The sequence below is a fragment of the Drosophila busckii genome, chromosome 3R, assembly GCF_011750605.1.
Source record: "Drosophila busckii strain San Diego stock center, stock number 13000-0081.31 chromosome 3R, ASM1175060v1, whole genome shotgun sequence".
NCBI lineage: Eukaryota > Metazoa > Arthropoda > Insecta > Diptera > Drosophilidae > Drosophila > Drosophila busckii.
This window is the reverse complement of record NC_046607.1, coordinates 4321044-4337819: the sequence shown is the minus strand read 5'-3', so window position 1 is coordinate 4337819 and position 16776 is coordinate 4321044. Positions and strand designations below refer to the sequence as shown.

At 41.3% G+C, this 16776-nt stretch overlaps 2 protein-coding genes across 4 annotated transcripts in view; one reads left to right on the top strand and one right to left on the bottom strand.

The window, feature by feature from the left end:
• LOC108603728 (neuroligin-4, X-linked) overlaps nucleotides 1-7038 on the bottom strand; it is a 34397-nt gene extending 27359 nt beyond the window's left edge. For 2 of the 3 annotated variants that reach the window (XM_017992772.1, XM_017992771.1), the window contains exons 1-6: nucleotides 6689-7038; nucleotides 2877-3287; nucleotides 2593-2810; nucleotides 1818-1967; nucleotides 1294-1727; nucleotides 499-858 (exon numbers count right to left, since the gene is read on the bottom strand). In XM_017992772.1, coding sequence (XP_017848261.1) covers nucleotides 499-858; nucleotides 1294-1727; nucleotides 1818-1967; nucleotides 2593-2810; nucleotides 2877-3106 — 1392 coding nt within the window. In that variant the 5' untranslated portion in view covers nucleotides 3107-3287; nucleotides 6689-7038. Of the gene's footprint in view, nucleotides 1-498; nucleotides 859-1293; nucleotides 1728-1817; nucleotides 1968-2147; nucleotides 2485-2592; nucleotides 2811-2876; nucleotides 3288-6688 lie in introns of those variants that run through there. The other variant, XM_017992773.1, reaches the window with a different exon arrangement.
• On the top strand, nucleotides 3476-5040 carry LOC108603730 (uncharacterized oxidoreductase YjmC). Its single transcript, XM_017992774.2, has one exon. The coding sequence runs from the start codon at nucleotides 3530-3532 to the stop codon at nucleotides 4952-4954; it is 1425 nt and encodes a 474-aa protein (XP_017848263.1). The 5' UTR covers nucleotides 3476-3529; the 3' UTR covers nucleotides 4955-5040.
• Nucleotides 7039-16776: the final 9738 nt, after the last annotated feature.

Genomic DNA, 16776 nt, shown 5'->3' with positions numbered 1-16776 from the left:
AGTTACATATGTATGTGTGTGCCTGTTTGTGTGTGTGGCAACATTTTAATTGACTTTTTCTTCTTTCTATTTGCTGCTTACACTTTAAGACTTGCCTCACTTTCTTTCATGTCTTTTTTTGTTTGCATATCTCAGTGTAAATTTAACTTGGCTTAATTACATAACGTATAAATTTATAGCAGCAGCTTGTTTGCAATTTATTTATTTAAAGTGTTTATGAGCCAGACACGTTTGCCTGTACTGTCTGCAAAGTTTTGCGCGCACATATTGCCTTAAAATTAAATAATAAAAGTTTGGCCAAAGCCCATGACATTTTGCACAGTTATAAAGTAGCCTGACGATAAGACAATCATTGAGGTCGGCATTTTACAATTTATTACTTGCTAAAAAAAGTAACTATAACTCTGTATGCCAATGGTAATCTGATCTAACCAAGATTTATGGCTGGCCAAAGCCACAGACTTGCTATTGTTGTTGCTTTTATATATACATACTTACCGTATAGAATATCTCATTGAGGTGGTAATTGTAAGCGTTGCGCACATAAGTGCGTATTATTTTATCGCGTCTATCGCCCTCGAAGCCATTCTGTATATCGTGTGCGCTGAAGCGCCAAATCGATTCGCCCGTAACGACGCCAAAGAGCACGTCATAGTGTCCGCCAATGTTTGCCGTTGCGGCGGCGCCAGCAAAGTAGCCACTGCCACCGTTGAATGCTGAACCACTGCCAGAGCCACCGCCGCCGTTGCCAGCAGCTGACTGGGCGCCAGCATCGGCTGACGAGCGCTTCGAGTTGCGCGTCATTAAATCATCGATATCGAGATTGGAATGTCCGGGTCGTATGACAACGCCATCAACCTAAATTGAAATTGAGAGCCGCCAGCAAAATGGACAACAGACACACACAAAAGACAGTCGACAAAGACGACGAAGACGACCAGACCAAGAGCGAGAGCGAGAGCGAGAGCATGTAAAAGAGCAAAAAGTGTAACATTAAATTGTTGTTGAAGTACACAGCGCACAAAGACTACTGAAGTAAGTAATAAAGTCCGTTGGAGCGAAAGCCTTAAGAGCCAAAGACAACAACACAACAAAAAAATATATAGCTGATGAACAAGAAGAAATTGTAAAAAAAAAACTCAGACGAACAACAACACAAAACGAAAAGTACACAGAAATTGCTTAAACCTTTGCCCATAGACATTATGAGAAAGCGCACAAAATGAGGATAAGTCTAAGGATAAGCGTAAAATACGCAACAAAGCAATTTCGTTTTTGCTTTCAACTACTCACCGATGGTCCGAAGGATGTTAAAAAATTTGGCGCCTGTATATCGGCAGCATACAAATCCTCCAACGGCACATCCCTTAGACAGTCGACGATTTGCTCATGATTTCGATTTAGATCCTCGGGTATGCTGCAATTAACCTCGCGGGCCAACTTAATGGCAAACAGCACTGGATCTTCGACCAGCGCCCATGAGGAGTATGCCGATCCGGACATGAGTATGGCGCGATGAAATAAACCACGCACCATCGTGGGCGTTGTCATCAGATAATTAATGCAGGCAGCACCTGTGCCATGACCCGCCAGCGTTACCAAATTCGGATCGCCTCCAAACTTTTGTATATTCTGTTGTATCCAGTGAAGTGCCGCCATCTGATCCATTAGGCCATAATTAGCCACACGTGCGTGTGCATGCGGACTGGGATTTGCATTGAGGAAGCCTACGTGTATGTGTGTGTGTGTGTGTGTGTGTGTGTGTAAGGCATAATTATGTATTTGTATTGCGTGCGTGTATTTGAGATGCTGCTTACCCAATATGCCCAGACGGTAATTAAGCGTTACGACCACGACTTCGCCGTAGCTGGCCAGAACGCTGCCGTCGTAGGGATTGCCACTGCTCCACTCAAAGGATTCACCATGTATGAATACAATAACTGGCAATTTCTTCTCGTTGGCACCAGCTGCAAGTAATTAATTCAATTATTTTCGAGACGGCCTTAAACAAATAAAGGAATGTTTCTTTAATAAATATTTATATTTTTTATGTTTGCTTTTAATCTCTTAAGCTCTATGAATTTTATGCTTCGCAATAAAAATTAGAGCTGTTGCTAAAAAAAAAAAGGCAGCAAGTTGCCACGCACCTTTGCGGATTAACACTGCACATGGCATTTTAGAGCAATGTACCACCTTTCTTTACTTTCTACATTCCGCACTCATTATGCCATTGCTAGGGCCTCAAGTCGCTAAAGCTCTTAAGCACCATTAAATGTTTCCGTTTCGCGTGTAAAGCTGATTTTCACTTTAGTGTTTCCTCGCTCTCGCACTGGCACTCGCTTTCCGCCCTGGAGGGCAGCAGGCACTCTGCAGCATTGCTTTAGATTACTAATCTGCTGCTATTTTCTTATATTTTCTTTTAGCCCATGCCCTAATGTGGCCACATTGCTTAGCCATTGGCGCGTGCTTAAGAGTATTTCATGTATATAGCATAGTATATTGTTTTAAGCTTAAGTTATGGCCGCTACGTGGGGTATGATTAGGACTAATTAATTGATTTTATGCCGCTGCTCTTTGGCATTTTACACTTACCATTTACGGGGGAAAATATATTTAGATATAAGCAATCCTCCGATTGATTCTGCAGAAATGGCAACAACCTCTTCAAGTACTCCAGCCGACCTTTGGGCATCTTCTCCAGCGCTGCCGTCTCATTCTGTATGTTGGGTAAGCGCTGCGGGCACACCGGACTGTATTTATCAGAGATGCGTATGCCCTCCCAGGGCGCTGGTGCTCGCGTCGGACTAAATCTGCAAGTCAAGCTCGTATGTTATTAAGGCTAATCGTTGACTTGCTAAAAAGCAAGCATGACGCACCTATTTTGTTTGGTGGGTGGCGTTGCATAAGGCACACCAAGAAAAACCTCCACAGAGCGCAGCACTCGAATGTTATCCAGCGGCAGTATGAGCCCATGTAGGCGTCCGTATCTTGTCTGCACTATGCGATGCCCCAGGCGCGCGCCCTTGTAGATGTCCTGCGTCGCTGCCTGGGCGCAGCTGATCAGCACGGCCAAGAGCATAAGACACAGCAGCTGGCATTGGCACATCGTCAACCTGTTCCACTAGCCGCGCACCAAAACTTAATTATACTTATTCTTCTGGTTTTTTTCAATGCGGCGACTGCTGTGGCAGAGTTCCTTGCCGATTCCACTATCTGTTTATGCAAGTAATGCCAGCTTCACATTGATAGTTACTTCTCAATGGCGTCGAGCTCATCTTGATGTGGCCCTGCAAGTTGCAAAATAAAATATGCTTAATAAAAATGCTCAAAACTTGACAACGTTTTGTAACTTGCTTAATTTGAAAGAGAAAATGAATATAATAAATTAAATTTAAGTAAAGAATCAACTGTACACCTTTATTAAAATGTAAACAAAAATCTTGAATGACAGTTACATAGAAAGTGTCAACATAGCAAACTGCTTAAGTAATTTAATATACTAATACACTTTATATTTTGTTGTTTGAACATGCGCCGCATAATCAAATTCTTAAACAAACTAAGGAAATTTCGTCCGAAACTGGGTAGCCAGCAACAGTTTGAAGAGCCGTGTCGAACCTCAGCCCAGCAATTCAAGAAACGCAGTTTAAATGTTTCATGTACAAAACCCGGCGACAATACAAGAAAAAGAACTCAATGCAGCGAGCAGCTCGAAACTGATTGGAAAAAATCAAACTGCCAATTAGAGAAGCCCTGCGAAGAAGAAGAGGAAAAAGCTGAAGCTGAAGCTGGCAATGAAGCCGTTTGGCCAATATTGAAAAAAGTCCTTTTGATGTGCGCTGGTCAGCAAAAACCGCTCTACAGTCAAGCGGACAATATTGAGGGCAGCCTGGTGGATGTGCTGGAAGTGCAGCGTTTTGTAAGCGATGTATTCATGGCTTTGGAAGTGCCACCAAAGGCGGCCAGCGAAATGTCTGATGTGCTAATTGCTGCTGATTATATGGGACAACGTCATATGGGCATACATCGACTGCCAGCAATAGCAGCGGATCTGCTTAATCTTACAGTCGATCCGCGCATGCAGCCCAAGATTATTTGTGAACGCAAAGCGCTGGCTTTGGTGGATGGGCAGAATGCACCGGGTCCGGTGGTGGCCAACTTTTGCATGGACCTGGCCATGCGCAAGGCGCGTGATGAAGCCATTGGCTTTGTAGCTGCCAGACATTCCAACAACATTGGCATGGCTAGCTGGTATGCCTGCCAGGCTTTGGCACAGCGTTTGATTGGACTATGCATGACGAATGCGCCGCCAGTGCTGGTGCCCAGTGGTGGCATTGAGCCGCTGCTGGGCGGCAATCCCATTTCCTTTGCCGCCTCTAGCACTTGCGAACAATTTCTGGTTGACTTGGGCATGGGTGCGCAAACGATTGAGCAACTGGAGCTGGACTACTGCAATGGGCACTTAACCGAGCTGCCCTCAGCGCAGTTGGCACTGGATTGCCAGGGAGTGCCAACTACTTGTGCGGCCGAAGCGTTGCGTGCGCAGCGACTGCACGCTTTTCAGCCAGAGTACAAGGGCTTTGGCTTAGCTGCCATGGTGGATGTGCTGTGTGGCGTCTTGACTGGCGCCAGCTATGCAACACAGCTGCGACGTCGCGGCATTTACAGCACTCACAGCCAAAGCGCTGATCTAGGTCAGATTTTTGTAGCCATAGATCCCATGCACTTCTCGGCGAGATTCGACGAGCGACTGGCGGATTTTCATCAGCTACTGCGCCAAGGCAGCAGCTGCAATGCGCCACTTGTGCCTGGCGATCAGGAGATGCTGCATATGCAACAGGTGGACAATCAAGGAGGCCTCATCATATCACCTTGTACGCTCAGCGTGCTGCAGGAGCTGGGCGACAGTTTCAATATTGATGCGCTCTGTGTTAAAACTTGTGACAAGCAGTAAGCGTACAAAATAAAAGTGCAAACACTTCATCAAATCAAGTAGTTGCTCCGCTTTGTGCTCTTGCAAAGCTTTGCAATAAAGAAACAAATTTGTCTAAAAATAAAATGCTTTTTACTCATTTGTTTACTTTGCAAACTCACAGAGTTAAGCTAAATGTAATAAAAACTCATACTTTCCAACTCAAATAACAGGAACACAAGTGCAATGCCAGTGGGGATTTTTGAGCCCCAACGAAGCATATTTTATTAATATAGAAACAAATAAAAGAACATGTATAAAATACTTCAAAAATAAGTTTGCACTTTAAAGTTGAAGCTACTCTGTTATTAAAATACAAATTTAGCATCAAGCTGTGATTTGCTTATGCATCGATTTAAGATTGCAATTCGAATATTTTACTACATTTTATGGTTGCAACTGTCCAATCGATAATAAGCGTTATAGTGAATACTAAGAATTGAGCAATAAACAGCAAAGTTTATTAAAGCGCACTGAAAATCAATGCTTTATGGCAAATATCGTGAGTTTAGCATTCAATATAGAGCGCTTCAACATAAATTTTGTTTGTTCGCGTGTTCCTCATAAATAAATACATAGCTAATTTAATGCAGAGCTACCTAAATTTCAAGGTAAATTTACAGAATTTATTCAAAGAGTTGTAAACAAAAAAAAAAAAAAATATAAGCAATTGCCTAATCGCCGTTTTTATGCCATACGCCATAATGAGAATAGCACAAAGAAACGCAAAATATTATGGGGTTAATTTATGCGACTCTATTGTAACTTTGCCACAAGTGAATTCAAGTGAAAGCAAACACCTGGGCCCAACTAAAAATAGCACACACTTCTCTGCTGTCAGTTACAGCAAAGATAGAGAAATCGATAAGGCAAAAAGAAAAGTGTTCGTCGGTGGGCGGTGGGTGAGAGGGAAAAAAAGGCATCTAAATCATTGGCATTATGATTAATTTGATTTCGACACAAGCTCGACTCATCAGCGTTAGTTGTGTGGGCCCCAAGCCCACATGCCAGGCCAGGCCAGCCAACACGGCGTATGAGTAATAAGCGTAAACTTTTTTGACAGCCGCCAACGTGCGCTGGTAAATTATAGCGCCCACCTTGTGACAGTTGCTATTATGTTGTATCAACGAATAGTACTCTAGGCAGCCGAAGTAGCATTGGCAGCAGCTTTGGCGCCTGTGCACGTGACTGAAGCGATAGCAGCAGTTGTATTTATGTATAGACAGATTTACGGCATTATAATCGCTTATTACTTGTGGCGCTGGCAGACGGAAGTGGCAAGGTCTATGTTATTCTCTGAACGCTCATTTATCTTCATTGCATTGATTTTTGTCTTTTGACAGAGTGTCATTTAAAATTTGTGTGATAGCTCGGCTTGAACTGAAATGATTGTTAAATTACGTGGACGACTGACACGGAATTGAAATTAGAGAATTTACTTAGCTAATGAAGGTTGCATTGGCTCTAAAACCAGTCAAAAAAAAAAGGGCTTGTCTTTAAATAAATCACGCACACCTCTACACAAAGTCACACACAGCAGCAGCAAAAGGGTCAAAAATAACAAAAAAAAAGAATAGAAAGCCAATGGTCTTCGACTCCAATCAGTAACGATATGTTTTCTGTTTGTCAGCTTGTTGTAGACATTTCTTTGCTTTTGCAATTGACAAGTTAAGCGCATTTTGTGCTGTTTTATGTTGTTATTTCTACTTGATTTACCTTTTGTAAAAACTCCCCAAGCGTTGATGGAGACGCGTGTGTAATGCGCTCTCACTTTACGCCGCCTTGATGGCCATAGCTGAAGCTGATGTCAGAGTATTTATTTTTATTTGTATTTTTATGATTGCTGGCAGTTGTTGTTGTTGTTGCTGTTGTGTTTGTTAATAATCCTTAGCTTAGATTTGTGGCTGCTGTAGCGTGTTTGACCTTCAGCAGTGGCAGTGGAAATCCTTTATATAAGTGTATATCCCTTTTTTAAACAGCTTGTCATGCTTTTATAAAGACATACAAGCACGTTTCAGCACACACACACACACACATATACACACAACTAAAAACATTAGCTTGTATTTTTGAAACCGTTTTTATACTACATATATGTAATAACTTTTTTTATTTGCTTTTCTTTCACTTAAAGCAATTTAATATTCTGTTTAAGCTTGGCACTTTTTTATTTAACTAATGGGCGCTCGTTGGCTAGCATCGCATATATGTATATTATATTTTGTACACTTTTATTGTTTAACATACAAAGCCTGGGATAACGAATAGCGACATTTATTTAAGCTTGCAGCATTTCGATTTCAGCATTTGCATATGTAAATATTTTTTCTAAAACTTATGTTTAGCACAATGCATGTCATTTAGAGCTAAAACTTTTATGCATTTGCATATGAATGTAACTGACACTAAGTTGGCAAAGCATTTAACACGAAATCTATGCACAAATTTACACGAATTTGAATTAAGTTGCATTTATGGTTGCCCAAAATTTGTTGCACTTGCAGTTGCGAGACGTTTTGGCCGCGGCGTTCAAAATTATAGGCGCGTAATTGCATGCGAGTGCTAACATGCAAGCGTTTGAAATCAAAAACGCAAAACGTCAATGACCGTTAAGTGGAGTATGTGTGAGCTGTTGGCATTGGTATTAGTTGGTAGTTGGCTCTACGCTGAACACAATTTATTGCATACTTTTAAGCGCCACCGACACGTCAAGCCAAAGAAATCGACAACGACAGCCGCCGACAACGCGCCCGGCTGCCAATTACAAAAGGCAGCAGCAGCAGCAGCAGTAGCTACGAGTTAACTGCCGATATGTTATATTTTGCCGGGGCTAGATAAACTTTTGAATGAGCTTAGCAGGCATCTTACGCCTTGATATTAATTACACTTTACTATTGGGTGTTTGGTTACTTTTGATTGCTTTAACCACACACACACACACACACAATCACATGAAGTTATATGCACACACAATCACAATACATATACATTGGGATATATATGCACTAGCCACGTGCACGGCAAATGTTGCGTTGTTTTGTCTGTGTCCACGACGCACGAATGTATTCCAACGACTGAAGCTGACTTTCGTTGTTGGCCAAGCTCTTGGGCTTGCTGCCAATGTCTTCGTTAACAGCACTGGCTGTCGTTATATGTGGGTTAAGCTTTTCCGTACGAGTAACGAGGCGAGAGCCAGAGCGACGAGCCTGGAAGTGGAACGTATTCAGTGGAAAGAGCTTTCGCTCTTGCAAGCGTCTCTTTTGTATGCCAACAGCTGTTTACCCGGTTAACTGCAGGTTACTACATATTTTGTTATTGTTTTTTTATTTGCAACAATGTGCTTACGCTCAGTTTATTTTATTGATAAACCAAAGCGCAGCAGATACTTTGTGTTATTTTGTGTGTTTGTTGTTAGAACTTGTTAGCGGCAACCTTAATTTTTTTTTGTGTTTTTGTGTGATAAAAGTTCAGAGACTGTCGACGACAAATCAACTGCATAGATGGCTGGCTAAGCGTGCGTGTGATTTGACCACAATTTCATTTAAAGGAAACGAAAGCACAAAAAGCGTCGGATAAAATCACAAAAAATGATATATTGTCGAAGAAAAAACTAAAGAGAAATAATTGTGCGACATACATCAAGGCGTGCCGAATTATGGCTGTAATTTAATGATTAATGCGCGATAAATAAATATAATGTATAAATATTAGTAGATGACTGCTGGTTGACTAACAAGCGTCGTCAAAGACAGATAGACAGCTAAAGAGACAGAGAGAGAGAGCGAGAGAGTGAGCGCTAGCTGGCGACAGTGTGACTTGTATAATGAAGACGAAATGTCAGAGAAAGAAAGATAACAACAGCTGTGTCTTAGAAAATGACTTAAGATTACGCATACGCCTTGCTGGACACAGTATGGCTAATGGAATTAGATGATGATGCGACGATTATTGAACTTGCATATTTTGTGCATAAATTTAATGTGCTTAAATATTGTTAAGCAGTGCGACTAATGCATAGGCATAAATCAAATTCTTTTTCTATTTAATTTAAGGCTTTGCTCTCTGTACAGCAAAAAGCCAAGCAGCTTACTAAAGTCTAAAAATGTTGCGACGCATGCACGACTTGGTGTATATGGTTGTGTGTGTGATTTTTATAAGCCTGTATGCGGCATGGCCTTAATTTATGGGCTTATAGAGCAAACATAGATTAAAACTGTGGCATGCCTCAAAAACTGAAACGAAAGGAAAATCAAGCTGCCTTTAACATCGCCATTAAACTTAAAGCTGTATTTGAAGTTTAAGGCATGCACATTTTAGAATCCTCTTATGATGATGATAAATGTATATAAAAACAAACCCAAGGCGCTGAGACTTTGAAGTAAGCTTTGCTTGAACGTTTGATTTATGGCGGCCGAAATTTAAATTGTGCACGCAAATGGAAACAAAATCAGAGCACAAGTAACATAGCAAGCATAACGGGTTTGTATTACAAATTAAATTTTTAATTAATGCCATTAACGAAAAGTTGCCAACACGACAATCAGCCAGACAATCAGAGCCTGACCGCAAAATGGCGACATGGAAAATTAAACGCGCAATTGAAGTTTACAGCTGGAAATTGTAACCAGCCTACAGACTATTTGTTGCTATAAAAGCGTCTCTGTGTATCTCTGTGCGTGTGTGTGTGTGTGAGCCGCAAAACAAAACTTTGCAATTTGCTACAATTTGTAAAATATTTGGCGACTTCTTTATTTTTTGGTTGTTGTCAAACAATATGCACTTAATGCATAGCGACGACTGCCACAAATGGAGACACGCGCGGCGCTTTAATTGTTGATAATACAATTTATTTACTGCCATAAAATATTCAACTTGAAGCGCTTAACGCGTATGCAGCAACCGCAAGCCAGACACCCAGCCAGCCAGCCAGACAGCCAACCAGCCAGAGAACAATACAGGAGGCTCAACAGTTGCTGGCTAACAAACAAGAATCTGACGCATTTTTGCAATTTGCCAGTTGCCACATGAAAGTGTAATTAAGTTCGCGTGTCACCCAAAATTTAATTGTTTTTTAATGAATAGCAGGCAAAAATGATTTTATTTTATATATGACAGCACACAAGGAGCAACCAACAGCTGCAAAGTTGTGTTCGTTGTGTGTCTCCTGCAGATTGCAGGCTCCACTCCTAGTACGTGGTGCGTGTAATCGTCCAATTGAATTATTTGTGCTGACAGCGTTCAGTGCTTTTTCAAGCTGAAATCATGCATTCAATTGCTCATCAGGCTTTTAGTTGGCGCACAATTAATATGTCAGGTTTGCCAGATCAATGTGAGAAATTGAAATGCAACAATCAATTGCAACAGCAACATCATTTTTAAGTTTATGCAGCGCAGCTTAAATATTAATTAGTCATTGACAAATGCATAAAACTGCATAATTGAATTCGTAGATTAGATGTGTCCATAAAGCATGATAAACATCAAATTTATTGACAACAATTTCCTGCAACTATTTAAAAATGTGTAATAAATCAACAGCCAGCAAACATATATATTGGCAATATTAGATGATTTACGAGCTAGACACACAAACATGGGACTTAAGCATATAAACATATATATGTATATATATACAGCGACATGTGTAATTTCCAGCCAGCGCGCTGGCAAATACAAAATTTATGTAAATGCTGTGGATGTAGTGAAGTAAACGTTACTCGAAGGCGTTTGGTGACAAACACTAAAAGAAGTTTCGCTTGGCCAACAAAAAGCAAAAAAAAAAGTCAAAAGGGCAACGTATTTCAGCTTTCAATGCCAACATGACTCCACTCCACTCCACTCCACTCGGCTGCTGCTTCCGTTTGTAGCATTTGGCATTGGTTTTGCTTATTGGGGCACTTTGCTTCTTTTACGGTTGCATGAATTTTTGAGCAGCTTCACTTCCGCTTATAGTAGCCGGAAATTGCAACAGAAAACTTCATATACTATATACGTACGTATGCGTGTGTGTGTGTGTGTAGATAGACGAACTAACACATTGACATTTTGGCGTATGTATGGAATTTGCATGCAAATTCTACGCTTTTTGTCAATAATTTTGCATATGCTTGTGCTCAGCGTAGTAGTCGCTGTAGTAGCATTATTTGTACCACGTTGCGTATGCGCTATGCTTTCAATGCGTTGCCAAAAGCGCTTTTAGTTAGAGATATCTTGGCTTTGCGCTTGCATACCAAATTCTGTGTTGGACCATACACATAGTTGACTTTGTGTCCCCGAGGTATTCACTCAGCTACGTATTGATGTTTATTATTATATTCTTTTTGTGTTTATACTTGCCATAAAAATGCCAAAATTTGTTGGCATGACTTTGAGGGACTTACGTTTGTGGTCACGTGTGCCCTAGAGACACTGAAAACCAGCAAACAGTTGAAGCTAAGCTTAAATTTTAAAATCTTCAATTGCTTGCAATTGTACAAACTGTAATACAGCTGATCAGGCTAGACGACAAATGCTTTCGATAAATAAATAATACGAGCTTACAAATTGCAATTTCTTTTTCACATGCCTTAATTAATACGCCTCCGCCCCAATTCGGGGACGTGGCCTGTTCATCAAGTTCAACTCGATTAACAGACAATCAGCTTAAGCGACAAGTACCGCTGTGTCAGCATTTTTAAACAGCCCTACAAAGCCTTGTATACTCAGCATAATGTTCAAAAAGAAAATTGACACAATTTAAAATGTGATGCCAGCAAGACAATACCCAGGCAGACAGACAGAGACAGAGACAAAGACAGAGGCTAATAAGTGTCCCTCGCCTGTCGACAGAGAGCCAAAACGCCAACGAAATGACAGCGCAAAGCAAAATGCGACAAAGAAAACAAAAGTAATGGCCGAGTATGCGCCTACTAGAGAAGCAAGAAGCGTGAGCCTAAAATGTATGTGGAGTTGTTGGCTGTCAGCATAAAAGTTTTATTAAATGATTAAGCTAAGGCGTCGGTTAGCAGCCAGCACAGGATATTTGTCAAAAATTTGCTTTGCGGGCACACACACTGCCCCAAGTGCGTTTGAATGCTTGATAGTCCTGCCTGCCTGCCCCCATCGCCTCCACCCCCCACCAAGTGTTAGATTTTTTATGCGCTACGCCAGCTAATTAAATATAACACTAGCAGCTAGCAGCGTACCCAAAACGCCGGCGTATGTTGCCGCCGACAATGGTGACACTCATGAATTATTCAGTGGCTCCGTTCGTTGCTTGCTTTTGTCTTTTCGTGTGGGCCACTTGTACTTGCTTTGACTGTGGCTCTTAATTTTTCACGTAAAAAACTGCACTGTAATTTATTTTAATAGGCTTTCTTTTTAAAGTAACAATGGCAATGTCAATGGCAATAGCTTTGCCGGCTTTGTTGTTGTGCTGCTCATAATCTTTGGCTGCTGCTGTGTCCTTTAAATGCATTAAAAATTAACACCAGCCACTTCAATATTGTGAGGCAAGGCCAAGCACGTTTAATTACCTTAAAAGCATCGCATTTAATGCCACATTTTGTGTTATGTCGCATAATTTTTATTGTTAATGTGCCAGATTTTGGTCTTAAAAATGCTTAAGTACATATCATAAGGCCTGCAATTGATTGGCTGTAATTAACTTTGCAACGCCTGCACTCAATTAAGCTTTATTATAAATATAGGCATTATGTAAGCTTGCTAGGTCTTGAATAAGTTAAAGATAAAATGAATAAACATGAATTCTTATTTAACTATTATCTGCATGCGAAACTTTGTGGCTTGAGCTTCGTAGCGTGGGGTGCACCACCCAAAATGCTTGGCTGAGCACACGCAATACCTGAGGTTACAAATTTGAACAGCCATAAATTTTATAGACGCTGGCACGCCTAGTAAATTAGGCGTCTAAAAACTAATACGCTAACGCAGTTAGGAGGCAAGTTGCTGGCTTGAATTAGAAACGATGACTGCATGAAAATAATTCGGCAAACAAATTTCTATGGCACAGTCGAAACAATAAAGCTAAACAATAATTTCCGCAGCGCGCTGAAACTTCCGTTTCCTGTTGGGCCTGGCCAACAACAGCAACAAAAAGCCTAAATACAACAACAAACTGCTCAAGACAAAACAACCACACACATGTGTGAGTGTTGTGCATGTTTTTGGGTTGGGGCGTCGTTTGTGTTTAGTGTGCTTTTGACATTGCTTGTATGCCACTTTTTTTTTACAGATAACCAATGTGTGTGTGACTGGCTGTGGGTGTGGCAACTTAAGAGCTGCAGCAATTGCAGCAGCAGATTGCATTTGTCGCTGGCTACGAGCATTTGATAATTTATCACGTTTATCTGTTGAGGCGGCTCATAATTTATGCAAAGGCTTTTGTGTGTGCATCCCACTAGCTCCCAGTGGGCGTGGCCGTCGAAAACAAACGCTAGGGCGCACGTTAATTGTATTCAGAAAGTGGCCGGAAACGGAAATAAGTTCAAGTTGTGTGCGTCGCGGCCATCGCGACGCTAATCTTGGCAAACGAAACGAGACCAGAAACCCGTTATGTTACACACACACACACACACACACACACACACACAGAGAGAAGCGAGCAACAACAGCGACGCTCTAGTGTCGCATTGACTCTGGCGGAAGTTTGTGAGTTGTGCCGGGCTGGGTTTCCGCTCAGCCAGAGCTGCTTACAACTGTCGCCAACATGTAAAATTAATGCGCATGCCAGAGATTTGTGGACAGACTTTTAAAGTAATTTATAACGCCAGCTTAGAGCACAACTACTACGCTATTTAATAAATAAAACTAAAGTATGTCTTACTTAAATAGACAATGCTGGCTATACTCCGCTTGCCAAGTTTCAATTCTGTTCAAGCAGCTCGACAGCTAGACGTACTGCAATTGAAATGTGTCTCAAACAGTTGGGGACAGCGTTGTACCCAATATGCTTTTTGGGCTAAAAGAGAAGAGCGCACAAGTGAGCCACACGCAGAGCCATTGCCAATTGCTGATGTCCATCGAGGGCTTTAATTTGATTGCCATTACTGAAAACTGAAACTGAAGCTGAAGCAGAACATTGACAGGCAATGGGCGCTGTCTCGCTTTGTGCTGCACAAAATTAATGAACGCTGTGACTGGCGCAACTACTATTAAAAACAATCATGTGCAGAAGCGTACGCTTTACAATATTACGCATACGCAATGTTAAGCCAATGTTAAGCATTGCTTTAAAAGCTTGAGCGCTACTTATTGCACATTTATTTAGCTGGGGAATTCGTTTTCAATTTGCTGTATCACGTTTGTCTTTTTGCTGTGCGTTGTCGTCTTGGCTGTCCAAGTAAAACTGCACTAAATGTGACAAGATGTCCGCTTCTATTTCAATCTGAGACACACGAACTACGTCTCTGGTCCAACAACGAAATTGGCCCACAGTCAACTTGACATTTGCTTCGTGTACACACTGAGCAGCCTGCAATGCTGTTATGTCTCGCTCTCGCACTCGCACTCTCTGCCAGTCAGTCAGTCAGCCAGTCAGCCAAGCCATGCAATTTTACAGGACTTGACATTTAAGCTCGGCACGGCGCAGTTTCTTTCAAGTTGATTTTTTGCTCAGTACGCTGGCCTAAGCCAAGACTGCGCGTGTTTGCTTTACAAGTTAACTTGAAATTGTCTTTTCAAATTTACTTGGCTTTACAATTAGCTTAAGCAACATACACATACAGTTACATAATCTAAAGCTTAGCTCAATTAAAAGCTTAAATCAAATATAAATATTTATTTACTTTAATTCTGGTATGCAGCAACTTATTTATTTATTCAACAATTTTATTTTGCAGTTAGCTCAAGCAACAAGATAAACACACATATTGTGTGGCAGCTGTAGTAACAACATGAAGCGCGCAACAACAAACGCAACACTAAGCTACGAACAGCAAGAGCAACAGCAATCTATTTATATCAAAGCACAAATAAGTATTAACGTTGATATTTGCAACACATAAGCGCATTTGAGTGCGCGTGTGTGGTAAAGTTTAAAATGTCTGCCATTTATTTTGTTTGCCGCACATAGCGTGTGTGTGTGTGTGTGTGGCACACTTTATGGGATTTACCTGCGTCTAAGCTGCAGCGTAAATTCAACAATGCAGCTGCTGACATACAACGATAGATCAACTGCCAGCGCCAGCGCCAGTTGGACAATTTTTATGCAGTACTAGCTATAGATAGATAATTTATGCTGCAAACGCGTGCCCATCATGCTGTTATTAACTATATATGTATGTGTGTGTGTGACCTAAGCTGTGTGTTTGCTTTGGCCAACGACAAATATTGCTTTAGTCGTGTTACAACAACAGCATGAGCTGCCACATTTTAAAATATTGTAAAAATATGAATCTAACCTGGGTAAGCTTGAGCAATAAATTCCAATTTACATGTTAGCTATGCTATGTTAGTTGCCATGACTCTCGAGCTACTGCCGCCGCCAGTCTGTCTTTGCCACGCGCGGCCGCAACACATTCTAACAGCTTACAGGCATGCTGCATACCAATGAGAGCGCACAAACATTTGTTATACATTATCAAGAATGTTAAATTTCTAAATGCTGCGCATTTGTTACCTGGCCTGGCCAGCATGATGTTTCCACCCCAAACAATGTTGCGGTACATGCCTAATCGAGCCACAAAAAATGCTCCAGGGCAATGTGGGAAATACGCAAATTTTATTTCGAGTTGTGTCCGATCGATATGTATAGAATATTTAACATGTTGCATTGATGCTGCTGCTGCTGATGCACATTGAATAGCTTGCCAAACGATTGACCTCTAAACAACACTCTGCTCTACTTTGTTTGCCCCCATGCTCACACATGTGTGCGTGTGTATTTCATTATGTTTATCGTCCCTAAAAAACAAAACACACACATACAAGTTGAAATATTTATTTGCTTGTGCGCTACAGAATGTAACGTAGTATGATTTATGCATTTCTTCAACGTTTTGTGTGCGTGTGTGCCACATTGTTGAAAGCGTCTGATCCATACACACACACACACACACATAGTTGCATGCCAATGTAAATTTATGTGCTGCCTTGGCAACTGTTAATACGTGCTACGCTTGCAACTTTGCAGCTTCACAAAAAAGTCCTGAAATTATTATATTAGCTCAGCTTGCCAAAGTTGAGCTGCCCAGTCATTGATTTGCAAAGTTTGCAGCGAGTTTAATTGCCAATCAGCTGGCTGGGCTATTCTTACGCCTTTTTAAGCTTAACATTTAACTTTTAATTTGAATTAGAGAAGCCATAAATTCAATGCTTTAACTGAATTAAGCGCAGCTTCTTACATATCGCTGTGCAAATGTATGGGCAACGAGGCATCGAGGCAGGCAAGCAATCAAACAAACCAACCGCGTAACTACAGCAGCTGCAGCAACTTTGCCAAATGCTAAACGCAACATGCAACATGCCACTTGGGGGCATGGCATGTAACTATGCGTTGGTTGTGTAGCTACGAGTACGAATGAAATTAAAAGCGAATGTCAGTGCAGGACATAAGCGCTGAATTCAATTTATTTAGTTTTAGCTCTAGCTTAGCTGGCTGCACTAACAATTATAGCAACAGCAACAGCAACAGCCACAGCAACTACTACGAGTTGTAACAGCAGTCGCCTTGCATTTACTGCTGCTCTGCTGCTCAGCTGTCCGCCATTTTGAAGCTAGACGCAAAAGGAAACGATATGGAATAGAATGGGACAGCGAAACGAGACGCAAAAGCGTTTCCATCTACATAATGGGATCAATTCAAT